A 27,374-nucleotide genomic window follows, 5' to 3' on the forward strand; every position below is an offset into this window, starting at 1 on the left:
GCGCTCTTGAAGCAGCAAAGTCCCAGATTTGTTGTTTAATGGTTTATGGAATGATGTGGGGCCGTAGTGGTCAGCGACAACCTATAAAGTGTGCTGAGGCTTGTGGATCAACGTCTAGGCGTTGTGCCTGTGCGTAGTGCACTATAAATCACTGCGCTTTTCTTTATGCGCTTAATTTTACCAAAATATTACAGCAGTCAAATTTACATATCCACAAACTCTTTCAGACCATAATGGTCTATCTTTTACACTTACTACATAAACATGGCAAGACTAAATATATATTGAAAATTTATGTTTCTAATTTTTTCTTAGAGAAACTGTACATGTAGCTAAAAAGTTACCATAAGGCGATGAAAAAAGAAACTGCTCTATATACAGGTGGGCAGACCTTTCAAGTATGCGGCCCTGATTTGGTAAAACGATCTAACTTGAAATTAGGACATTTTGAGATAAATCCATATCATGGGTAATGTGAGGGCGCTCTTTCCATTGGTGACATCCTAAAATCACCACCATGCCACCAAATAATGAGATTTTTATATTTTCTAAGACATTGGATTTATTCAAAAAGAAAAATGTCAAGTGTTCAAACTTTAAAGCTCTTTTTCTTGAAACAGCGATTTTAATTTCAAGTTGGATCATTTTACCAAATCAGGGCCGAATGGTCGCTGGATGATACTTTTTGGGGGGGTTAGCAAATTACTCAAACAATCACCAAAATCTGTATATAATTTTATTTTTTTTGGCATATTTTTTTCTTGTTTTGCAGTTGATTTTGTCAGCATCTACTTTTTGCCAAAAACAGCTGATTTTACATGCATACACAATTTCCGTCAAACTCGGTTCACTTTTGGACAAAAAACAGCTGATTTTACATACAGCAAATTTAAACATACAAATCTCCTAACCGGAAAGTATGTGTACCACACCCAAACAACAGGGGTTCATTTTTTTATCACCTATAATACACAATGTATTATTACTAAATAAACTGTACACTTGTGATTCCCCTTTGCTAAATAATTCAGTAAATCAGAAGAATACATATGCACTACAGAGAATACATAATAACACAGGGCTGTCAACTCTTACACATTCAGCGCAGGTCTCATACACTTGGCTGCTTTATCACGCCACTACGGTACCACTACCACCCCACCACGCTAGATTTTTGAGCACATTGGCGAAAAACATTAGGGGTCAAAACTTAACAGTTTTAGTCAGCAAATACTAGTTCCATCCTGGTACACCCCAGCTACGTTCTGTTGACAGCCCTGTAATAGTAACCATAACCACTAATCGCAAAGAGAATGCTTCAAAAAAAGAAATCAACTGCAAGCACTTTTCAACACTACCAACATGTTAAAAATCAACTGATAACATTTTTGTAACATTTATACATGTTAAACATGTATATTTTGTAAGTGAGAGGATAGTATCTAATTATTAACTTTTTTTCTTTCTTTTATCAAAACTATCCTTTCACCTGTGAATACAACAGTCAAAGTTTAAGAAAAATTAACACTTCAGCATGCCATTGTTACAAAAGTTAACACTTTGTGCAACATCAAATGTATAGATTAACACACTAAAGTGTTAAAAAAGTGTTATCCATTTATATACGCGCATTGTTCTTTTCAATAGCGTTAATAAAACAGATTGAAAAAAAAAATAAAATGAAATGACATTTTATAATACACTATCTACATTCAATTAAAAGGGCATTTCGTGATCCACAGCCTCATCCCCCCACTCATAAAAAGTTAAGATTTTTATATCACTGGAAACCTCTACATAATGTTTAGGCACAAAAATATCTTGCAGATTAATTTGTTTAGTAAAGATATCATGAAATTTGAATTTCAACACATTTTCTATGGAGCAGTGTAATACACATAATCATGCATAACTCGCAAACGCAAAATCAGAATCAAATGAAATTTTGGGAATATGCTTTTTCGTGGATATCTACTGAAAAATGTCATAAAAAGAGGATGCTAGGATCACGAAATACTCCTTTAAGTCATAAATCATAATGACTTGAATTTACAGGTAATTTTGATATAGTGATTTACTTGAAGCTGAAAGCCACATCATGTTTTGATTGGTAGCCCGCTTACTAGTCTTTTATTTTCTTATTACAAGTAGAGCGGGCATCCACCAATGCTGTATCGATTCTCGGAACCCAAGTGCATTAAAACATCAAAATCACCTGTTAATTCCAGTTAAGGCCTAAAAAAAGTGTTTGATTGGCGTAACAAAAAAAAAAAAATTAGGGCAATTTTTTTTTTACACACATTTTAAGTGGTAAATTGCATATGATAAAGACCTTCGAACTTTTTTGTTCCTTTTTTTTAAATTTATATTTATTTATTTTTTTGCAAAAAAAAACAAACAAAAAGTCTAGGGTCGGACCTATCTTTAGGGTCGGTCGGGTTACGCCAATCAAACAATATTTTTTATGGCTAAGTGGCACTATACCAGCAATTCCTAAACTCATAAAATACAAAAAATCATCCTAAAATCAGTCCTTTGTTGTTATTCTATTTTTGCACTACGGATAGGTGTGCCAACATACCCTGCATGTGGTAAGATCAAAAGTGACCTAATATTATTTTGTACAATATGCCTTTAAAATTTGCAATGCATTGTGGGACAGTTTTTATAGTTTGGGGATATCTTGCACTTTGACCTATCAGAAAAATTCTTTATTGTTGTACAAAATTTAAAGTAATGAAAAAATAAATAAAAATTTCATCAATTATATAAAATATTTTTAATGATAACATCAATAAATGAATGAATAACAATTACAGTAATTTAAGATCAGAGTTAAAAATATCCCGAAAAATGCAAACAAATTTGTAATGCCAATGTCGCTTATTGTGTTGAAATTGGTTTTCTCTCTGTCCCGTATGGACACTTACAGTTAGCAACACATGTTTGAAGGCACCTCACATCATTCATTACGTTTTGTTACCTGGAGAGATTTGATCATGTCTCACCTCCTTTTTCAACCAAATCGATGGTAATAACTCTTGTAGTGAGGGATCAACATTAACCACAAACTGCCTCAGGCAAAACTCAATTCCTGGGAACTAAATACATGTACCACACAAGGTCATTTTTATGTAACTCATTGACCCATTTGTGTTATATACTGCCTCTAGCTATGACATCCTTGTGATCTAGTCAACTCATTGACAGATACGAACCTCAGGAGGGAATTCAATTTTTGATCAATTCTCTCCAGGTAGTGAAACGTAATATTCAGTGCTGGTTTTTCTTTTTGAAAGAGAATTTGATAGAACATCATTCATTTTCAAAGCTATTTAGATACAAATTTGTTGTGGCTTTAAAACAGAAATGGTGCAAAACAAAGTATTCTAATCGTTAAGTGGTATGTGCATGGTAAAAGTTTAAGAATGACACCAAACCATACTCAAGTTATATGTGTATATACATGTAACTGCAGCTGCCAATGATATTTCAATTATGCTGCTTTTAATGTTCCAAGTCTAAACTTAATACAAACATGGAATATTGGCAATATACAAATTTTAAAGGCAACCCAAATATGATTTAGAACTATAATTTAATAAAATTTGTCCAATTTATCAATATAATATGTTAAAATAAAGAAAAAAAAGACACTAGATCTAGACTTCATATGCCAAACCCGCAAACTTAATGTGGCAACAAACATTGGTTCGGGTATGTATTCTTACTTGTAAGCATTGGTTAGTCCATGCTAAAAAAAATAAAAATCAGTTCTTATTCTGGGAGTTCATCCACTCACTCCAATGGAATTAGAATGAAAAACTATTATTTGATAAAATATGACACATTAACATTTAGATCTATTTTTACTGGCGATATATTTGCTGTCGCCGCTCCATTATTCAGTGGCGTAGTCATGGCTGTTGGGTCATGTAAGGCCGTCGGTGAGACGGAAGGCGTTAGTGAAAAAAAAATTGGGTTAACAATAGACTATTTTTTACCTAGGGTGACAGAAAAAAGGGGAGAATTGTAAAAAAATTATGAAAAATTGTGAATTATACATAAAAATTGTGTGTGTTTTTTGTTGGTACCGCCTATTATCCTTCTTTTTTTTTTGCTCTTCACTTTTTCAAACCAAAAATTTGGGTCAACAAATCAAAACTTCCGTCGGCAAAAAAATATTTCCGTCTGTACATTTACAAGTTGTGCCCCTCCGGTTCCAAAATCCTGGCTACGCCATTGCCGTTATTTCTTGAGCTAGTACACCATCATGTTACCAAATTGATTATTGTTCCCTGTTGTTGAGCCTTCATAATTCAGCTGTAAGTTCGCCAAATCCAAAACCTGTAAAATAAGCAAGGAATAAGAATGTTACCACCGAAGTTAAAGATCCGTAACCCGATCGACAACATCATCCCTGTTAATGAGTTTTTGGTATCACACAACAGATCGTATTTTTCTCATTACTATCCTGAAATTTGACGCTCCAAGTCAATGTATTTCCGGAAAAATCAGAGAAATCATGAAAAAAAAAGCTTCCTGGTGGCTACCGCTTTTGGATTTCTGGGCAGGCTTATCGCAGATAATTATAGTCTCCTCAACAGCTAGTTTGGTTGTGACGAAAATTTGAGGTATGTTTTAATTTTGTGTTGAGATCATGACTTTAAACAATCAATTATGAAGTTTACCAACATATATGAACTTTCATGTTAGTAATAAACTGACTAAGAATGTGAATAAAAGATAGGCATTGTAGTTTTTATGTGACCATTCCAGCATGCACATAAGAATATTGCCAGCAGATCGACTCTTGGAACAGTGTATGATGTGGAGCATTTTCTATAGACACTATATCCCAATGGCACTTATGGTACTTGTTGAATCCAAGATTTGAAGAAATGCAGAAAAATACAGCACTAAATTTTTAGAATCAATAAAATATTATCTATAGCTAAATCCTAATCCTTCAGTAAGTTCTAACTGGCAATAAAAGTCAAATTTTACTATTTGGCCAATTTATGGAAATAAGGGCCAAAAACATATGTTTTTAGAGCATTGTTTTGTATGCTGTGACAATCAAGTCCAAAGACTTATACAAAGACTAATTTCAAGTTATGCATATATGCATTCTAGATTTTGGAAACCACAATTTCTAAACTTTTATGAGTCTATCCTCAAGATTTTGAATGTTTAGACTTGTTCCAAGTCTATAATTTTGTAACTACAATTGCTAGAAAACATGCAAAATTGCATGTTTTTGGTCCTTTTCCCCTCAAATTGCCACATTTTAGAATTAACTAAAAGGATTAGGATTTAGCTATATTTCATTTGGCAAAACTGGACAATATTTTTTTAATCCAAAAAAAATTATTGCTGTATTTTTCTGGAATGGGGATTAGTCTTAAGCTTACTTACCCCATTAGGCATTTGCATTTGTTGAGGAAACATGCCTACTTCCTGTGTGTGTTAATAAGAGTGAAAGAGAGAAGCAATGACAATGAATTAGTATACAACGGTGATCTCAAAACCATGACTATGCCCCGATTATGCCCCAGGCATAGCCGAGGGGCATAGTCATGGTTTGAGATCACCTTGGGCCTATAATTTTAACCATGCCCCTAATAAAAAGCAGTCAATATTTGTTTTATATACCAAATCTTAGGATTCTTGTCATCTGTTTGGTTAAAAGCATCGATTTGGGGAAGCGAAATTAATAGTTTCAATGCGAACGGCACAGATTACAATCTGCGATTTCCACATAATTCTAGCGGGCGAATATATTAACATGTGCGTAATATCATTTTACGCTGGGAATAAAGCACACGCAGAACTACGTCCAGAGAATAGTTACTTTTGCGGGCATAGTCCTAAATTATGCCCACGATTTTAACCAATCAGATAGCAGGAATCTTTAGATGAGGTATATAACACAGAATGCTACCACTTAAAGCTTTAACCCGGTGGTCCAAGTTAAAGCCATATTATAACATTTCTTTAAAAATAGATTAGTATTTATTTTCCATAAAATGTTAGCTTTTACGGTCAGATATGTCCGCTTTTAATTTTGAGCCGAACAAGCGAGGTAAAGCATAGAAAATTGGAATTTACTACTAGCGCCTATGCATGTTATTCCCGCAGTTATAATACGGTACAATCCTCTGGGTGGGTGTGTATGTGTATCCCGCACGCCGTGTACGTACTGTGCATACGTGTTCGACTATTATTTGCATCGTAATAATAAAACGCCGGTTCCATCGTTTTATTCAAAATCTTGGATTTTGACAAAACTACAGCACTAAAGTCTTGATTTTTGCAGAGTATTAAAAAAATTTTGAGGGTGTTCTCCTCAGCAAATGTTATAATATGGCTTTAACATTGAGTATGTGTATGCATAAAATATAGGGTAAATAAATCCAAGTGAGGTAAATCATCCACAGTAAAGTGCTCAACCAAGAAGGGAGCTGGAATACATTTAAACAGTCCTGTATTCACTATTTATAAATAGCAATATATAAATTCTTGATAGAGAGAAATGGAGGTTGCCATTTTGGCTGGGCGCCAGTATGTCTGGAGAGTTGACCTCTAGCACAGTAGGTGGTCTTCCTGTACTTTTCAATGGTAAGTCGGTTGACTTCAGCAACTAGTCGCTCAAAATTTGGGGTGTTTTACCAATAAAAACCATTATAAAATGAATGGCGCTCGGTAAATTTTAAAACGCTTTCGGTAAATTTTCTCTAAAACCAGTTTCTCATAACATATGTAAGTTACAGAATCCCACAATCTTCAGATTTTTGGCCCATATCATTTTTGTGAAAATTCATGAATACCGACATCTTGTTTTCCTATTCATTTGTATGGAGTGAATGCTTATCTAGATACTCTTTGGTGATACGATGTTGTGTAATGGCTGCGCCCATGTACCCCATGGTGATATATAAATAGCTATTTATAAATAGTGAATACAGGACTGTTAAAGGGCAATTCCAAGCAACATCATTCCGCAACGTGAAGTTTGCACATTAATTCTTTTTAATGCAGCAGCCAATTTGGTAGGTGAAGAGTATAATGGAAACTATTTTGGGTAAGTGAAAGATTAAGGTGGGAGAAACTTTTCCAAACGACCCTGATTTGCATATGCAAACTTCACGTTGCGGAATGATGCTTGGAATTGCCCTAAAATAGACTTGGTGATTTATTAAAGCATTATTTACAATATTGTTTCATGCAAGCCAGCCGAAGCAGACCTACACTCGTCAGAATATGCTAATCACTGGAAACTGATTATGATGCCCCGATTTCTAGCGCGGAGTGCTCACGCCGCGAAGTGGTGGCGGCGACGGCTAGCGCATTCACCGAGCGTATAGCGCGCAGAGCTAGTACTAGATATTTATACAGTTTAATTGGCATAAATTTACAGTCAAAAATGGTTACGTAACATAATATAAGCAATTCAAGTTCATGAAGGCAGTCAATACTTGATATATTGATCAGTTGTAGTTGATCAAGAGATGCTTCTTCCTGTGTCTACAAGTGTTTATTAGTTCATTCCTTTGTTCAGTGAGGAGAGATGAGGCTTAAATATGATGAAGTATTTTTCCTCTGGACAAAGTCTGCATAGTTTGTTGGTAGTTGAATAGGCCTTAGCCCGACTAATTAATTTCCATTCAGTTGAATATTTGACTGTAAATTTATGCCAATTAAACTGTATAAATATCTAGTACTAGCTCTGCGCGCTTTACGCTCGGTGAACGCGCTCGCCGCCGCCACTTCGCGGCGTGAGCACTCCGCGCTAGAAATCGGGGCATCATAATCAGTTTCCAGTGATTATAGCATATTCTGACGAGTGTAGGTCGGCTTCGGCTGGCTTGCATGAAACAATATTGTAAATAATGCTTTAATAAATCACCAAGTCTATTTTAAATGTAAAATATAGGGTATATATCCAGTAATCTATGAACACATCCTTTTATTTATAACATTCGGCCAAAGCCAGTCAAAGCCCAATAGTACTCAGAGGCTACAAAATTCAAGGGATGCCAACCGGACATGATGGCACAGGGATATGGGAAGAGGTTCGATTTTAGATACAGGAGGAAAACCGGAGCACCCGGAAGAAAAACCTGCGAGGACGAGCATGGATCGGCAACCAAACACACATATGGCACCGCAGGGATTTGAACCCCAGTCGCAGTGGTGAGAAGTGAGTGAGAAGACCACTACTATACTAACCCATCCTCCATCTGTATAGTAAAATCCCTTTTTCACAATTTCCCCAGGTTTGGGGGATTTTGTAAGCAATAATGTGCTATTTTTGCTCATGTCTGGGACTTGTGCATTCATCACAGGAAATTTCAGTAAGCTGCCTGCCAAAGTCATTTTAAATCATGTTCTTGAAATGCTAAATTCTTAAAAGTGTTCTCGAAATTGTGGAAATAGGGGCAAAGATGCCAACATTAACATCCAGAAAATAGGAAGGATTCAAACAAAAAATAAGGTTTTCAAAATTACATGCAACTTCAATGGCACATAACTTGCCACAAATAGGGAGGTTGCCAAATTTGGGTGTCAAAATGGACAAAAATGTTTCCAAAAATAGGGAACCTTCGTCTAAAATAGGGAGGATTGGCATCTCTGTAGGGGTAGTTTTTCAACCCAAATTCCCATTAAACTATATCTGTTTTAGTACAAAATAGGGGTAAAAATTGCTCTAAATGTTCTTGAAATTTCGCCCAATTGGCAGTCATTTTGAATTTTCAGAATAATCATGTGTTACGCCATCGAATATGGACTTGGACCAGCGGGTAGCTTAGACAGATCATTACAAATTTGAGCGCAAGTCAACAGTTTGCATTTTGATAAATAGGTATCTGAATCTTTAGCTTTAAGGCTCGTTTTGAGAAAGCTTTAATAGAATCGGGGGCTTGCGCAAATGGGGTGGGGGGCAGGGAAAAGTTTTGAACAGTCTGGGGAATTGACACTGTGCACCCCCAACACACATATACTTTTGAAAACCTGCGCACGCCACTGGATAGAATATCAGCATGTTTTGCAAAATTTGAGCAAAAGAAAAACATAGTTTGTTTTGTATTTGAATGCGCTATGATGTATGAGTTATTCCAGTTGAAATCCATACACCCCTGTAGAAGACATGAGCTTAATCTCCTACAAAGGGAGTGTACATTTCAAATGGAGTCACCCAATCCAGATAACCCCATTTGACATTCACACTCTCTGTGTGGAAGACTAAGGTCATGTCTTCCATATATAAGGTGTATGGATTTCAACTGGAAAAATCTTTGCCCCCTCTTTTTGCCATCCCAAAAAATCTTTGTTCCCCCTTTTGATGTACCAATAAAAAACCTTTACCCCCTTAATGGCCATCCAAAAACCTTTGCAACCCCTAAAATTCACCACCCCTGGGGGACACATAATTATTGCACCACCCCTTAGGCATGAGGACAACAGAGGCAGACAGTAATTGCAAGATTACGCCCATATAGGAAAGGAACGGAAAATTATATAGAACCAAATGGAATTTTAAATGGAATAGCCCATTATACCTACCGTCGTTCGGTCTGGGTTTTTCCCACGGCTGGGCAGTCTTCGGGAGATGAAAAAGCAGCATAGACATATCAGGAAGAGACTAAGTACAGCAACCAGGCCTGCCACTGCGATTGCTGCTATTACCCCTGTAGAAAGGGTCCCATCTGAAAAGAAGCAAGCAAAATCCATAATTATGTGATGCAATCAAGCTGGTGTTGATCAAAATCAAGATTTAGTTTTCAATTGAATATATGAATACAAAACCCACCCAAGTCCATACGTTGGCTAAATTGAGTTAAGCATGGGAAATTGTTGCTGTACATAGGCCAGTCATATGCATGAAAGAACAACTCAAATTCATCCTCTGTGTCTATTGAGCATGTGAAAAATAGCATGTATGAAAGAACCACCCAATTCCATGATTTGAGTCTTGTAACACATTGATTGAAATCCAGTATGTATAAAAGTCCACTTGTAACACATTCATTGTTAGAGAGTGACTTTTGAAAAAAAAAATGGGTTTAATAAAGGAAAGTGTGTGGTTTATATTACATAGCACAATGCTTATAAACATTATACATACCGTGTGTGCTTATTTTGTATTATCTTACTAGTGGTAATCTCATTCTAACATTGTTGTCTTTGTATATGATTCCAAAAACCACCCAAGTCCAAGATTTAAAATGAACCCCACGAAGTCCCTGAAATGCTAATCGTCATACCTAATACAGGTTAATCCACTCATTTGCATGTAAAACTTACCATATTGACCAGGTAAATCTAACTGAAGGAATTAAAATGATACACAGGTTTTTCTCTCAAAATCACTTCCCATGGACTTGGGTGGGTTTTGTATTCATGTATTCAATTTCATTACATGAGCCATTCTCAGAGCTTTATTTTGCTATAAATAAAACCCCATCATAATTAGACTTACAGTTGCTCATAACAATAAAATACAAAGGAAGTTGAATACTACAGGTAAAAAGTATTTCTTGGTCAAGCTGGAACATGCGTGTTGCATCCATGTAGCGCACTAAGCGTGTAATGAAATAAGGCGCGTGTATGCATTCTTCTGTACCACGCCATCTGCGTGTGTGTTTATCATGAGCCACTAGCGTTCATAATGTTCGAGATTGGCCAAGAATTACTCAATTTACCTGTAGTACTGGCTATATCTGAAAATCAATATTCCCGACATCCGACTCATTTTGCTTGATCAAATCCCATATACTCTATTGGTTAATGGTCAAAATGAAACTTCAAGGTAATACCCTCGTATTTGGCAAAACATACACGCTATAATAGATGTATCATAGATGTGACACAATCTGGTCCATCAAGGCCAAAGGCAGCAAATTTTAAATTTTAAATAAAGGCAAAAATATGTAGTAAGAAAACAAAAAATACATAAGAAAATAGATACCACAAAACTTCAGAACATAATTAGACCCAAGTATGCTAGACCTTGGGGTCCGTATGCACAAAAGAGTTAGACCGGGTCTAAAGTCAGAGCTGGTTTAAGTGGAATTTAGTCTCAGGAGAAAGGACATTTTCCTTTACATTTGCTTGAGTTATTTTGTATTATTTTTGAACTTTGCATTAAAATCCTAGAATTTGCTAGCTGCTATTGGGAGGAAATAATAGAAAAGGACCATTCCTGATGGAACTAAATTCCACTTAGACCAGGTCTAACTGTAGACCTGGTCTATAACTCGTTTGTGCATACGGTCCTTTGTGTTTTCAGTTTATAATGGCCTAAATGTTTGCATAAGGTAATAATTATAATAACTCAATTTTCAAAAATGCCTCCTTTGACCAGATCGTGTCACATATTATATACCTCAATCACTGATATCTACTTAACCCTAACAGGACTGTATACTACAAAATACTACTTGATATATGCGCTGTTCGTGCATGCATCCCACGTGGCGTGATGATGCAATCGCCTAAGTGATATATAGGCACGGTTTCGCTGGCCAGCGGCCCAAGACCCGTGGCAAAGTGTCGCCGACCCAGTGCCTGGCATGCGAGGGGTCTCGGGTTCGAATCCCAACCAGAGCAAACAACTTCTTTCTTTGTTTTCTCTCTTTATTCTTTCCCTTCCCGTCGCCAAAAAGCCTTTAGGCGGTTAGGGTTAGGTTAACACTATCGAAACTCAATATAGGCTTCCTTAACCCTAACAGGACTGTATACTACAAAATACTACTTGATATATGTGCTGTTCGTGCATGCATCCCACATGGCGTGATGATGCAATCGCCCTAAGTGATATATAGGCACGGTTTCGCTGGCCAGCGAAGGTTCTAATCCCAACCAGAGCAAACAACTTCTTTCTTTGTTTTCTCTCTGTATTCCTTCCTTCTTTCCCTTCCCGTCGCCAAAAAGCCTTCAGGCGGTTAGGGTTAGGTTACCACTATCGAAACTCAATATAGGCTTCCTTAACCCTAACAGGACTGTATACTACAAAATACTACTTGATATATGCGCTGTTCGTGCGTGCATCCTATGTGGCGTGATGATGCAATCGCTCTAAGTGATATATAGGCACGGTTTCGCTGGCCAGTGAAGCCCAAGACCAGTGGCAGTGCCTGGCATGCGAGGGGTCTCGGGTTCAAATCCCACCCAGAGCAAACAACTTCTTTCTTTGTTTTCTCTCTTTATTCCTTCCTTCTTTCCCTTCCCGTCGCCAAAAAGCCTTAAAACGGTTAGGGTTAATTACTTTCTTTATTTTCCTCTACACTTTATATATTGTGAAGATTCAGGGTGCTAATTATTTTCATCAAAATTAAGTTAGTTATACATTTTTATTTGTATTATGATTTAGCCCATCATATATTCTTATTTTTATTGCCCCACTTTTCTAAAAAAAAGTTGTGATTTTGTTGTGACATGTTTATGTATAAAAAATTAATTTGTTTTACAAAAATATTGCCAAAGGGTCTATAGAGTAGAGTAGTGGTTTATAGAGCAGTGTAATACACATAATCATGCATATCCCACAAACGCAAAATCAGAATCAACTGAAATTGTGCGAATAAGTTTTTTTCTTGGCTATCTACTGAAAAATGTCATAAAAAGAGGATGCTACAATCACAAAATATTAATCGCAAGTATAATTATACAAGTATTTGCTGCTTAAAAATATGCTAAACTTATAAATAAATAATTAGCACCCTCAATGTTAATGTTTAAAATTCTTCATGGACCCAATGGGATATTCTATTTAAAATCCACACTACCCCTGTGGAAGATTTATCTTAAGTCTTCCACAGAGGGCATATGAGTTTTGAATAAAGTAGAAAATTGGGTAACTTCCATTTGAAATACTCACTCCAGTTGTAGAAGATATACAGGGTGTCCCAGAAAAAATTACCGGGCGAACAAATTTGAACGTAAGTCGAGAAATAGACATCAGAATCCAAAAATCTAAACATCAGCTTGTAGCCCATCTTATTCTGCATATCATACGTCAATTTCGCTGGAATCGGTTGACTGATCGCGAAGAAATGAGCGATTACATAACGCATGTGTCAATTCACTTCATTCCAAGTTTGAAAGAAAGATCATTCAACATAATGCACACTAGTTGTTAACTGTCAATGGGCTTCATATTTTCTTCTGTGAAATCCTCGTTCTTTTTAAACAATCTGTTTCTTGCAAAACATTTAATTAGGTTTTAAAATTTGAAAACCTGCACGATATTGAAAATGAAAGCTTGCATGTAAGATGATGCTCGGTACTTGTAAATATATAGTTTTCGTTAATGTTGCATAAAGAATTATTGCATAAAGAATTCCAGCTGGCTTAAAATTTCTCACACACATTAATGTTTTTGGAATATTTCCAAGAAATTGTAATGCAAAGTTTAAATCTTATAAAACTTTAACAGTAATGATGTTGCATGGTATCAAAAATCACACGTAAAGCTGTAAGCACTTGACCATTGTTATTCTTGTCTCAAATGTTCTTTGGAAAGTTAAAATATAACATATTTGCACAACATGAAGAATTGAAGTTGGAGAGCTTCCAATTGCAGAAATCAAAGTTTTACGGACAAACTTTTATTCATCTTCAGTGAAAGCATGAATGACATAACACCGTCCGATTATAAAATAGATAATATGGACTAAATTTAATGAGATATGCACAGTTTAGGCAGCGGTGAGCGAGTATGAAAAAAGCGTCTGTTGATCAAACTTGGAATGAACTGAATTGATGCACACTTTATGTAATCGTTCATTTCTTCAAGAACCAGTCAACCGAATCAAATAAAATTTTCAGTATGTGATGCACAACAAAATAAGCTATGCGCTACATTTTGAATTTTTTGATTCTGATGTCTATTTCTCGACTTACGTTCAATTTTATTTGCTCGGTAATTTTTTCTGGGACACCCTGTAGGTAAAGCAATAATACGGGGGAGTATGGGTTTCAAAATGATTAACCCTGACCAACTACAATTGAAAAACATACTCCCCCTGTGGAGGATATTTCCAAAATCTTCCACAGGGGTAGTGAGGATATCAAGTAGAATAGCCCAACTTACCATCTCTATCTGGATTGTCATACACGTCACAAGTCTGACCAGAGTAACCGACAGCACATCTGAAAGATTAACATAATCATTAATCAGTCATTAAAGCCATATTATAACATTTGCTGAGGGGAGCGCCCTCAAAAAAAATTCTGGTTTTTACATGATTGTAATGTACTTTAGTCAATAAAGATACTCTGCAAAAATCAAGACTTTAGGTGCTGTAGTTTTGTCTAAATCCGAGATTTTGAATAAAACGCTGGAACCGGCATTTTATTATTACAATGGAAATATTATAGTCAAACACATATGCACCGTACGTACATGGCGTGCGGGATACACATACACACACACCCAGAAGATCGTACCATATTACAACCGCGGGAGTAACATGCATGGACGCTAGTAGTAAATTCTAATTTTCTATGCTTTACCTCACTTGTTCGGCTCAAAATTAAAAGGGGGCATATCTGACAGTAAAAGCTAACATTTTATGGAAAATAAATACTAATCTATTTTTACAGAAATGTTATAATATGGCTTTAATCCTTGCACCTGGTTTACTTTCAATGACACATGGATGTAATAAAGCCATAAGTACTGTAAAAGTCAATATTTTTTGCCTTGCCCCTATAATATACATATCTTATTTGTCATCAATGCTCTATCATTTTTGAGAAAAATGCAAAAATAGGCACAAAATTGGGCAGGGGTGTAGTACCCCCTTAAGTCATGACTTAAAATCCATGTCCGTAACCAAGATGTTGTGTTTTATAGCTAATCTGAACCAGAGACAATGTCTGATTTTGGAAGAAATTCCAGACGTTAAATTGTGAAACTGTTCAAATTTCGGTTTAACAAACAAAAGCGAGACAAAATGTTAATTTAATTTTTTATTTCTTGCGTGGTCTGCGCTCAAGTGTGTTGTGCGCTAAGAGTACATGAGCATAAACACAGAAGTGATAAACAATCAAGCTGACTAGATGATCAACGGTCTTGACAACAAGATGGTTGACATATTGGCCGTCAGCGTGTAGTAGGAGAGGAGACCTCTTGCCTTCTACTCTACATGATCGCTGATTAACAGTGTGTAGTTGGACCACAAACTACTACAAAATTCCGTTAACCCTATTTTAAACATCTCAAAAAAAGTAACTGACCCCCCTTAAATATTGACCATTATTCAAAAACTGGTAATTGTATTACAAATCTCTAAAATGCGTTGGCAGCAGAATTTATTTCTGCACATTTTGACACCTCATTTGAAACAATTGACTAAATATTGACGTCACAGCGTACATTTAAATCAATGTAGCCCAAGATTTGAAAGTTGCAGTAAATTCTATTGATTTTGCATTCAGTGTAATGGAAGGAAATCTGTGTAATGATATCTGAGTGTTTTTGTATTGTAATAATTTGTATGTAAGTGCAACTTTCAAATCTGGACATCACTACATAAAATTGACGGGTGTTTTGTTTTCTGAGCTACCGTATCAAATGAGCTGTTAAAATGCGCAGAAATAAATTCTGCTTCCAACGCATTTTAGAGATTTGCAATACAATAGCCCCTTTTTGAATAATGGGCATTATTTAAGGGGGGTTAGTTACTTTTTTTGAGATGTTTATTACCCATCGATTTAGTGCCATATGGCACGAAATGGCTTAATATGTGTGTAAAAAAATATTTACACAAATAATGTCTTATCTTTTGAACAGTTTTGATAATTTATCACTTCTCTATCAACAAAAACCCTTTTTCCCTAACTACCATTTACACATCATAAAATGGTTTAAAATGTTGGAAACTTCCAAATTTTAACCATTTTTAGGCCAAATTTTGCCCTTTAAACTTTTTAAATATAGTCCGACAAATTAACTCGGATTTCTTTTTATTATTATGTAGAAACATGGCAGTGTATTTAAAACTGCATGAAAATGCCACATTGATGTACTCATACACTTCAAAAATGTAAATCAAAATATATTTTTCATCATATTTGGCTATGAGCTAATTAATTATTCATGAGCTAATTTGCATGAAATTTACAAAATTGATTATTGAACTTGTTTTTCTAAAAGTCCAAGCTTGCCAATGGTATGTCATATGCACTTATTGTTTTTTACCCAACCGATAACACTGCAACGCAGTAGTTAGTATGATACCTCCACACCACTCAAATATACCACTTTTGTGGGGGTAATAGAATAGGGTAAAAGGGAGTCTCCGGCAATCCTAACATTATGCCTTATATGTTAGAAAAATAATTATCAACCACGAATCATATGATTTCATTTAAAATAAACTCATAATGACCATAAAAACTAATCAAAACAGTTGACTCTCAACACGCGATATTCAAAATTCCCGTGTAGAAATTGTCTAAGTGCAATGACGTAATACTTAGTTGTGCTCAATTGTCGTCAGCCTTCATTGTATTACTGGGACGTCATTGCGCTCGACAATTGCGGCACTCGAAAATTTTTAATATCACGTGTTGAGAGACTGATGTTTTTATTCGTTTTTATGGTCACTATGAGTTTATTTTAAATGAAACCATGTGATTTGTGCTTGATAATTATTTTTCTCACATATAAGGTACAATGTTGTGATTGCCAGAGACCACCTTGAAACAAAATGCAGGCCTACAAGGGGTATCAAAAAGTTTTAGAAATCGCCCAGAAGTGAAAGAGCTATATCAATGAAATTTTGTCAGTGCAATCACTGGTCCTTATGTACACTATGGTGCAAAAATGGTCTCATAAGAATGTTTACTTTTTTTGCAGGCGCTAGATGTCAGTACCTGCCTATGTAAACGCACAACCAGCAAAATGGAGAAAATTGAGGCATGTAGCATGATTAAGTTCCATTTTAAGGGTTACAGTGCCCAAAAAATCTGTGATGAAATAAAAAGTCATTTTCCAAACAGCAACAGTGACAATATCACAATCAACACCGAAGATAACTTTCATTTCATCATCGATTTTCTAGGCACTGCAACCCTTCAAATGCAGGATCTTAATAACGCTGCTTGCCTCAATTTTCTCAATCTTGCAGTTTATGCGCAGTAACTGGGGCAGCAGGTTATTAGCATCTAGCGTCGCCTGTAAAAAAAGTAAACATACTTATGAGACCATTTTTGCACTATAGTGTACATAAGGACCAGTGATTGCACTGACAAAATTTCATTGATATAGCTCTTTCGCTTCTGGGCGATTTCTAAAACTTCTTGATACCCCCTTGTATACTTACAAGCAGGAATATCCATAGGTTGATGAAGCAACACAGACACCGCCATTGAGACAATAACCAAGAGGACACCCATCATAATCATAGCCATCACCTGTTAGAAATGGTTAAAAAATCATTATTACGATATAGATGAGTTGACTTCTACGTCAATGCCTGACAGTATGCGCACGCATCATCACAATTTCCATTGTTCATATTTTGTTCAGGGCTCGTGTTTTTAGAACTCCCATCACATCACAATAAAGCTTTTGAACAGTGTAGTGGTTCAGGGTAGACTAATTCCAATCAGCCATCTACACTTCGCATGTACTGTGTATGCTTCGTAGTGACGACTGATTATCTTACAGCCAATATCATGACGGACTTCTGAAAACTATTCAATGCGACTTCAGTTGTGCGCCAGTGGCGCGATTGACTAGCGGCGCTTGCATCATGCGTCAGCTGTACCAAGGCCGCTGTGACAAGATCGCGCTCTGAACTTCTAAAATTACAAACTCGGTCAAAAGGTCAATTTGGACACAACTGCAAGATGCTCTATGCCACAGGAATCCTGTTGCAAAATCCGTCACTTTTTTTCCACGTAGTTTTCTCAGTCGTCAATCCAGACGGTTGACGACTGAGGGCAGCAGTCTAGGTTCAGGGACCGTGTATGAAGGGACTAGAAACGGCTTCCACCCATTGTACCATGCGAGTTGCTGGTTTACAAATTATCCTCAGTTGAGCAAGCATAAATAATATGTTGATCGATAGACCCTGGTACGAATCCAAGCACAGTTACAATACAGCGTGTGGCTTGTCTTGTACATTGCGAAATGAGCCTACACGTTTGCCTATAATGATATACTCTAACAACATAATTCATAAGAACATTATTTTCAGAATTAGTTCAGTATTCAAATCAGTAGGAACAGACAGCGTACGGTGTACACATTCAAGAAAAATGTAAATTTGTTTGTTCTAGCATTCTGTATCTCCACAAAATTATCACATTTTATTTCCAAAATCCTATGTAAATGATTCTCAACGCTACACAGAAATTATGTTCAACAAAGGATAGACATTTTACACAATTTGACATAACTTTAGAAAATAGTGGAATATTTTGATGTGTTTTTGATATATTGTAGCGCAACATGAGTAAATAATAAGAAATCAAATATCGCGCCCTCGGCGCAACTCGCATGGTATCGAAGGTCGCAAAAGATAATCAATATCAATAACAATGGCTTGACAATAGATATCAATAATCCGTTTCGAATCCCTTCATACACGGTCCCTGACTGGTTGCATGGGGTTCACTCAAGCATATCGATATACCAGTCCCTTGCTATTGTTGTTAAACATTGAGGTCAACTGATCTATAGTACTTTAAACATGTTAAGGGCTCTGTAACCCACCTTTGCAGAGTATTTTTAGCTCTTGATCAGAGCCCTCGCAGTACCTTAGAAGATCCAGAGATCCCCAAGTAAAATAAACCCAAGCAAGTGACTAGTATTAGTAAAGAAAATGTATATAGGCCAATCCATTCTGTAAAAAATTAATACCACTCCCATGCATCACCCAGCAGTACATGTATTTGTACAGAGCTTGCCGAAGGCAAGCTTCACTATAGGCAAGTCACCAACAAGTAAAGTAGGACCACTTATAGATCACTGTCTACCTGAGATATTGGTCTACGTACCCCACACACCAACCCCGAAAGTCCAGTGACCGACGCCACCTACAGCCGGTCTTTACTATAGTGTCAGAGGGCATATGGCATGGTTTTTTCATTTTTTCTTTCAATTGGATGGAAAATAGGTTGGCTTTGGAGCAAAGCTAAGTATTTTTTGTGGGACTTGAGAGCACCTCAGACACACCAAAATGCATTCTGAATACGAGGAATGTTCTTCTGATGTCATATAATTTTGATTTTTTTTTAAATTTGCCATATAGTACAAATTTTATGGCAAATTATTAAAAAATGACATTTTTGACATTTTAAACTTCATAAATTCTAATAGTAGTGTATGCAAGTGTATGGGAAACTTCATGTATATCTTCAATACAAAATGTCAAAATTTTCATATGATGGTCTTCTTATTTACTTTGAGGATTGACAATGACAATGTTTAATAAGTTGCCATAAAATTTGTATAATATCGGGAATTTCAAAAAATCATAAATACAATTGGGTGTGTCTGATGTGTACCCTTGTTCAACAAAGAATACTGTGCAAAGGTAGGTAACAGAGCTGTCAGAGCAGACCGACTTAATCAACATATATATCTCGGCCAGTGACATACAATGTACCTGTAAGAGAATGGCGCCCTCTTCTACGTTTTGTTCGTCTCCCCGAAATCCTTCCACAAAGTCATCCAAATGAATTACTTTTAGGCAATATATTTAGATCCAAATTATTAGGCCAAAAAAATAAAGGTTTGTCTCAAAGCTCATAAGTGGTTCGAAAACAAAATTAATGCGAAATGCAATTTTTTTTTTTTATTCCCGACTTGGTATGTTTATGGTATTTTGAGAAAAAATCTGATTTTCGCCGAATTTTTTCAGAAAAAAAAAAAAAAAATTTGAAATAAAAAAAATGTCTGCATTTTTTTTTTTTCAAATCGCGCAATTTTACAAATGCGCGCACAAGCTTTGAGAGCTTTTTTTTGGGCCCTTTTACATCATGTGCACGTTGATATTAATTGAAACGGCTGCCACGTGCATCGTTTTGATATGGATGCACACACATATACTATTAGTTACCCCCTGTTTGTTAACAAAATATGGGAAACTATCTACGGTCTGGTGCCGTATTCCATGAAGCGAAGGCTGAATGGAATACTGACACTAGACCAAGATATTTTTCCGTATTTCGTGAGAACAAACAGGGGTAATAATTTTATCCTTTAGAGAACATGAAATTTATTATCTTCCGACTTGTTCGTAAACTTTGCTGAAGGAATAATCTTACTAAAAAGTAGGCCAGTTTCTTCCTTGCTTTTTTAACAGTGCAGCCATGCCGCGCATGAAGTATGTGCGCGAGTCTTATATTGCGCGAGTCATATGTAACGCAAACGCGCTAGTATTATGACTATGCAGGTAATATGGGAAATAATATCTGCCTGTATATTAATGAGTACGCAGGTAATACAGTTTTTTATCCAAGTGGTGTTTGACCAATGAGATTGCAGAATTCTTATCAACTAAAGGATAAAAATGACATTGTCACTGTTAGCTTTCTACAGTACATCCCATTTCTAATTGTGCAATTTTTTTTGTCTTTTTTGGGGGGACCCTCATTCCTTAACCTACCTTCAAAATAGATGGAACTTGGTGCAAGTTTCAAAGTCGATGATGCCACAAAGTAGTCACCACTAATCTGACTGTAGAATCTCTGCGACACTTGCTGTGGGGACACTGCTGTATTCGCAACTGCTACCTGAAAGTTGACTCCGATACTTCCGTCATAAAATGACAGCACTGTAACAATTCCTAAACCAGCAAACACATCTTGAAGCTGTTAAAAGGATTCAAACAAAGAAAAATGAATGACCTTCACTATGAACCACAATAGCTGGCCCCCAAAAAGTTGTTTGTTTGTCCATGTCCGACCGACCGTGTACCCTGGTCCCGACCGTGTCTTCTTTTTTTTTTTTTTTTTTGAATTTTTTTTGAATTTTTTTTTTTTTTTTTTTTGGCATCGATGGGACATCGTATAAAACAGTGGTTAGTACAAATTTAAAGAAAGAAAAAGTAAAGAAAACGAACAGTATAACATGCAGAACCATCTCAAGAGTTAAACCAGTGAAGTGCTGTGTGTTTTGACTTATTTACCAGTCTTCAAATTGTCAGTTTCAAGTGCAATATCTGTAAAAAAAAAAAATAAAAACTCCGACCTACCGACCCAACTATTTCATAAGCCTCTATGGACAAACAAACAATTTTTTTTTGGCCTAGCCTCATCCCAATGGCATAGTCCAAATAACCTCAATTACATAATCATAGTGCAGAGTTTGAGTTTTTGTACCCAAAAATCTTCAAGGGGTCATTCAATGAATGTACAAATGTATTGGGGTTTAAGAACTGTGCCCCTGATAGATGAGCATGTTGCGGATCCTAGTGTTTAAAGTTTCTTCAACATCAGGCAAAGTTTTGTTCCATATGTAACAACTTCACACTTACAATTTTGACCAACTACAGACTGTTCACCCCTACCCCATGCCCCTACCATAAAATATAATAGACGGGGCGCTAAATCATTCTTTTACTCAATCTCTGAAGCTACAAAAATAATGTTCCTATTTTAAAGGGCATATATATTGCTTGGACAACATCATATCATTGGCAAGCTAATATTATGATGACAATAAAAATGACTCCTATTTTTGAGAAAATAAGTCATTTAAAATTGATATTTCACAAAAACCAACTGTAAGCGGTGAGTTCCTTCTGAAAGATTTGACCTAGAAACTACAGTGATGTCATGATACGACTATTGCCAGCTTTGAGAGAATGGACTGTCAACACTCTCAATGCACAGAGCGTATACTGTTTTTGTTATCAGAAAAAAACTCTGAGCATTTTACCAACACAATTTCTCTTTTTCCAGGAGAAATGCGAATAAAAAACTTGCAACGAGTGTGAATGTAGTAATTATTCTCTTCGAATATGGAGTTAAACTTGTTTTTTGCAATAGATATATGTCCTTTAAGAATTAAAAGTAACTTTTGGGTAAATACCGTATCTCCAGTATTTAAAATTACAAGTTTACAACTTTATAAAGGTTTGCTCATGCATAGCTTAACACTATATTTTGGCACATCGCATTACACGCATAATGCAAATACATGTACATTGTACAACCATGCACTTTGAATCAAAGTTTGCCGAATGCATAATAATCCGGGGTACAATATTGTAAATAATTATACCATCTTTTATGACTGGATTTGATTTCAATGAGCTTTTATGAGCACTACCTGCCAATCTAACATTGCCTCTGATAGGTCCATTACATGATACCTTCACTTTAATCACCAATCAGAATGAAGCTTTGCAAATAATTCACCCCATTTCTTTTGCGTGGTGAAATTATTCTAACAATGTTGCCGATTGGTGAAATTGACAATTAAAACTTCTTTTTGGCCAATCAGCAGGTAATTCTCATGGGGTTAATTACAGTTCGCAGTCACTATGTACTATATTATTATAATAGGTTTGGCGCAATTTAAATCAACCGATTTAAATCACAATTTTAATCAAATGATTTTTTTTAATTTAGTGATTTTTTTTTCAGTTTTTACCATTTTTGATAAATTTAAGTTAATTTCTTTCTATAATTGACTGTTTTACTTCATTAATAATGCTTCTACACCTTCTGGATATAATTAAATACCTCTATGATGTCATTTTATCTATTGCTAAAAATATCATTATCCAAGGTGCAGAATTCAACAGGTTTTTTTCCCCATGATTTTACCAAATTTTTTCTTTGAAATTTTCACATCCGAAAACGTGTTTTGATTTTTTGTAAATACTTGATAGGATTGTACGTTTGTGAAGGTTGTCATTCATCCAGGTTTTATAAATATCAAATTGAACATGAAACTTATCGACTGGACTCACATTTATTTGAGAGGCTACAGTATCGCACCTTATCGATCATCAGACGGCCTGAAGATGCACCTTGGATAAGGTGCGATACTGTAGCCTCTCAAATAAATGCGAGTCTAGTTGATCAGTTTTATGTTCAATTTAATATTGATAGGTTTGTGCATATGTGACATGATCAAGGGGAATGAGTCACATGTCGACCCTGGTCGAAAATGAGTTGTACATATGTTTCTAAAGAGGACATTTAGAGCTTTCTGAAACTGAAAACCCCATGTTGATACGACTTTTCTTTGCAAAGTTACATCAATTAATCAATCGCTGAAAACAATATAAAACAAAAGAATTTTAACACTTTCTTTACCAATAACTCAAAATCAATATCAGCAACGACTCATTTCCCTTGATCGTGTCACATATGTCTAATATTCCACTGGTCACTTTTGACTTTATCATGGGTTGTAGCAGTTCTTTGAATAAAAAAAGTTGATGTATATTTTTAAAAAAATCCAATTTAAAGGAGTATTTCGTGATCCTAGCATCCTCTATTTATGTCATTTTTCATTAGATATCCACGAAAAAAACCTATTCCCAAAATTTCAGTTGATTCTGATTTTGCGTTCGCGAGTTATGCATGATTATGTGTATTACACTGCTCCATAGACAATGCGTTGTAATTTCGCGATATTTTTCGTTCTGGTGCACCAGAACGAAATTCAAATTTCACGATATCTTTGCTAAACGAATTAATCTGCAAGAAATATTTTGTACATAAACATTATGTAGCCAGAGGTTTCCAGTGATATAAAAATCTCAACTTTTTTTTTGAGAAAAGTGGGGGATGAGGCTGTGGATCACGAAATGCCCTTTTAAACCAAATAAAATCGATTTTTTTTTAAAAAAAAAAAACTCACCAACCCTGATACTTACTACATCTTGTATAATGGTTCTCCATTGCACAAAGGCTGCAGATGTTGGGTCAAGCAGTTCAGGAGTGAATACGACTGCTACTCCTTGGAATTCAACAATGGCAAATCGACCTCTATATAGTCCTGAAAATCCTGAAAATCCTGGAGCTGCATAGATGATAATAATAATAATGGTCAGTGGCGTAACTAGGGGAGGCGGGGGGCAACAAATTAGGGTTAGGGTTAGTTTAGGGTTAGGATTATGGTTAGGATTAGGGTTAGGACTATGATTAGGATTAGACTTAGGGTTAGGATTAGGGTTAGGATTAGAATTAGATTACACGAAAATAATTACATGATGGATCGACCAAACATTTTAAAACCGATATTCAACTTCTAGTAACCAAAATTAATTAGTGGTAGGCCTTGTTTGTCCAAAATTTCACACACTACGCATGGAATTGTTTCAAGAATTAGGGGAGGGGGCATTATTTACCCTTAGCCCTGGGCGCCAGAACCCCTAGCTACGCCACTGCCTGCGTCTAAGATATTCTCGGGTGAGGGGTAGGGGCACCAATTTTGTTTCTTGCCCCGGGCACTACCAACCCTAGTTACGCCACTGTGGATGGTTCTTAGTACATGTAGGTGCACAATCTTCAAAAGAACTCAAGGCGCACAAACAATAAAGACAAACAAGTTACATCTATGAATCCGGAAAAGCATGAAGAAAAAAAATGAGTTTTAAGTTGCTTTTTAAACGAAGTAAGTGAATGTGTGTTACAGACGCTGTTAGGAAGCGAATTCCAAACAGCCGGAGCAGCAAAATGAAAGGAGCATTCCGCAGCCAATTTAAGGTTAACACGGGGAGATTTCAATAATCTTTCAGTAGAAGATCAAAGTGAATGAGCTGGTTTGTACGTGCAGAGCAAGCAGACAGTAGTCGGTAACGTATCTTCAAAGTGCCGAAAAGCAAGAACAACTAACTTATACTGAATCTGAAATTCTAAAGGCAGCTAGTGAAACTCATATATGACGGGTGTGATATGCTCATACTTCCTTTTCTTCATGATTAAACGGGCCGCACAATTTTGTATTCTTTGAAGTCTGTTAAGTTGGTCAGTGGTGATGCCAGTCAAGGATGAGTTACAGAAGTCAAGGTGTGATGTTATTTAGGGATTCAATGTTTCACCGTTGTTTATCACTTTATTGAATTTATTTTTAAGTATCAAAATAAACATGTTGGTGCCATTTCAAAACCAGTCGTTAGTGTAATCAATTTCCTCATGTTTGCCGGTGGTACAGAACAACAAATTGCGTAACTTAATCAATTGCGCCTGCTTTGGTCTCTCCGCGCGCTTATGTAAACAGCGTAACACGCTACGAGTTTCGCGCGACAACGCAAATGTGTGCACCCATTCAGTATCAAAATATCTTGCACGGTATTACTGTGCAGTATTGAAAATTTGTGGTATAGCTAAAAGCTTCATATTATATAATAATTATTGGTTCCCAGTGCTGCACAGTGGCTGGGTGACCATGTTATGGCTATGTAATTACCAGTTGCTCGGGCGTAATATAAGTTGGAAGATGAGTTAGTAAAATAGTAATATTGCATAGTAACTCCTTATAAAAATTTAAAAGACGTACGCCTAGTTTTGAGAAGCTGAAGAGTATAAGGTAAAATCTGAATGCGAAGCTGAAGATATACGATAGAGCTAATTGTGTTAAATCGTGTGCAGCTTTTTGGGTCCCTATACATGCTCTGTGTGTTGCTGTGTGAGTGGGCCGAACGTGGCTTAGGCAATTAGTGGAAGATGTCTGCATAGCTTTAGTTTTCTTATTGTGGTTTGCATAGGAGCCATAGGCCTACTATGGTAATTTAAACAACCATATAACAGCTGCAAGATGCCTTGGATGCCTTTTATCTATGCAGCTGATATACCCATAATTCCTTTGCAAATGAACCAGTATTGATGTGTATTTTGATATTACGACCAATTCAAAAGTGACGATCAGCGTGTTATTTGCAGCCCGTAGTCTTGGTTTCTAGGCTAAGGAACAACAACAAAACGAGAACACCTACCGTTACAAGCACCACCAGCTCCCGGATTTATGCATTCGCAGTAGTAACCTCCGAAGGTATTTCTGCAAGTAAGTAGTGGGCTCAGGCAAATATTCGCATTAGGAAGGAGGCATTCACAACATCTAACAGATAATAAAAGTGATTAAAAAGGAGATAATTAAAGAGTAATCAGTGACTATAAGAGCTTCATACTGAAAATAAAGTAATAAAGTATAGGAACGGCCTTGCAATGGGCTATTACAGTTAAAATCCATACACCCCCTATGAAAGACAAGACCTTAATCATCCACGCAGGGAATACAAATTTCAAATGGGGTCGCCCATTCAGGCACTCCACTGCAAATAACCTGTGCACTTGACGCAGATGAGTTAACCCCTCGCTATTATTTAAACTGGCCTCAAAAAGAAACTTATAATTTTTCACAAGGTCATATCTTAAAATCCTCTCCATAAAAATGAACAAAAATTGCACACAGGATTACTTCAATACTCTACTCTAAAAACATGTCAGTAACCAAGCAGTTGTCTAACTGACACAACAGCAAAATGCACTGACATGGAACAGCTTCTGGGACCACATTCACAGGCGAATAGGTGGAACCCAACAAAGAAATCTGTTGGGCTGTGAAGTAGAGTATTGAAGTAATCCTGTGTGCAATTTGTGTTCATTTTTATGGAGAGGATTTTAAGATATGACCTTGGGAAAAATTATAAGTTTCTTTTTGAGGCCAGTTTAGCTATTAGAAAGTGATCTTTGCCTGAGGCACTGGGTGGTCACATGTTGACTATCTCCATATAATTGGAGTGACTAAATGGGCTATTCCAGTTGAAATCCATACACCCCATTTGACACGCATGGCCAAAGGGTGCAGATTTCAAATGCGGTCACTCATTTTTGAAATTCATACTCCCTCTGTGGAAAATTAATGTCCTGTCTTCCATAGGAGGTGTATGGATTTCAACTGAATAGCCCATTTTGTCATGAGAAGTGGACCAAAATGACATTGGTAGTATCTGTGACATGATCTGGTCCATGGGCACCAAAGGAGGCATTTTTGAAAATTGAGTTACTATAATTAGGCCAAAAAAAATAATGGTTTGTCTCAAAGCTCACGAGTGGTTTGAAAACAAATGCGAAATGCGATTTTTTTTTTTATTCCCGACTTTTTTCATGGTATTTTGAGAAAAAAATCTGATTTTTGCCGAATTTTTCAAGAAAAACTATAAAAAAATAAAATTTTGAAATAAAAAAAATTCCGCATTTCTTTTTTTCCAAATCTCACGAATTTACAAATGCGCGCGCGAGCTTTGAGACAAACCTTTTTTTTTTGGCCTTATTACCTTACACAAACATTAGGCTTTCATTTTCTGAAAACACCAAAAGTCTAGCATACTTGGTTCTGAAATTATGAAGTTATGTTGTCTATTTGCTTATTTTATTGTTTTTTACTCCAT

At 36.1% G+C, this 27,374-nt stretch overlaps 1 protein-coding gene across 1 annotated transcript; it reads right to left on the minus strand.

Annotated features, from left to right (window-relative positions):
* Positions 1–2,791: 2,791 nt before the first annotated feature.
* Positions 2,792–27,374, minus strand: LOC140169480 (uncharacterized). Its single transcript, XM_072192741.1, has 9 exons — positions 27,370–27,374; positions 25,920–26,041; positions 23,859–24,004; positions 20,631–20,835; positions 17,337–17,427; positions 14,099–14,157; positions 9,568–9,710; positions 5,419–5,460; positions 2,792–4,347 (listed from the first exon to the last, which is right to left on the minus strand). The coding sequence occupies exons 1-9, from the start codon at positions 27,372–27,374 to the stop codon at positions 4,261–4,263; spliced, it is 900 nt and encodes a 299-aa protein (XP_072048842.1). The 3' UTR covers positions 2,792–4,260.

Source organism: Amphiura filiformis, chromosome 14 (genome assembly GCF_039555335.1).
Source record: "Amphiura filiformis chromosome 14, Afil_fr2py, whole genome shotgun sequence".
In the NCBI taxonomy this organism is placed as follows: domain Eukaryota; kingdom Metazoa; phylum Echinodermata; class Ophiuroidea; order Amphilepidida; family Amphiuridae; genus Amphiura; species Amphiura filiformis.

What these genes read in the sequence shown, in the direction of transcription:
- LOC140169480 (XM_072192741.1), bottom strand. An exon ending in ACCTATGGATATTCCTGCTT is followed by an intron (nt 14,158 to 17,336) that starts GTAAGTATACAA and finishes TTAATCTTTCAG; the next exon opens with ATGTGCTGTCGGTTACTCTG. An exon ending in AAATGCAAATGCCTAATGGG is followed by an intron (nt 4,348 to 5,418) that starts GTAAGTAAGCTT and finishes CTTATTTTACAG; the next exon opens with GTTTTGGATTTGGCGAACTT.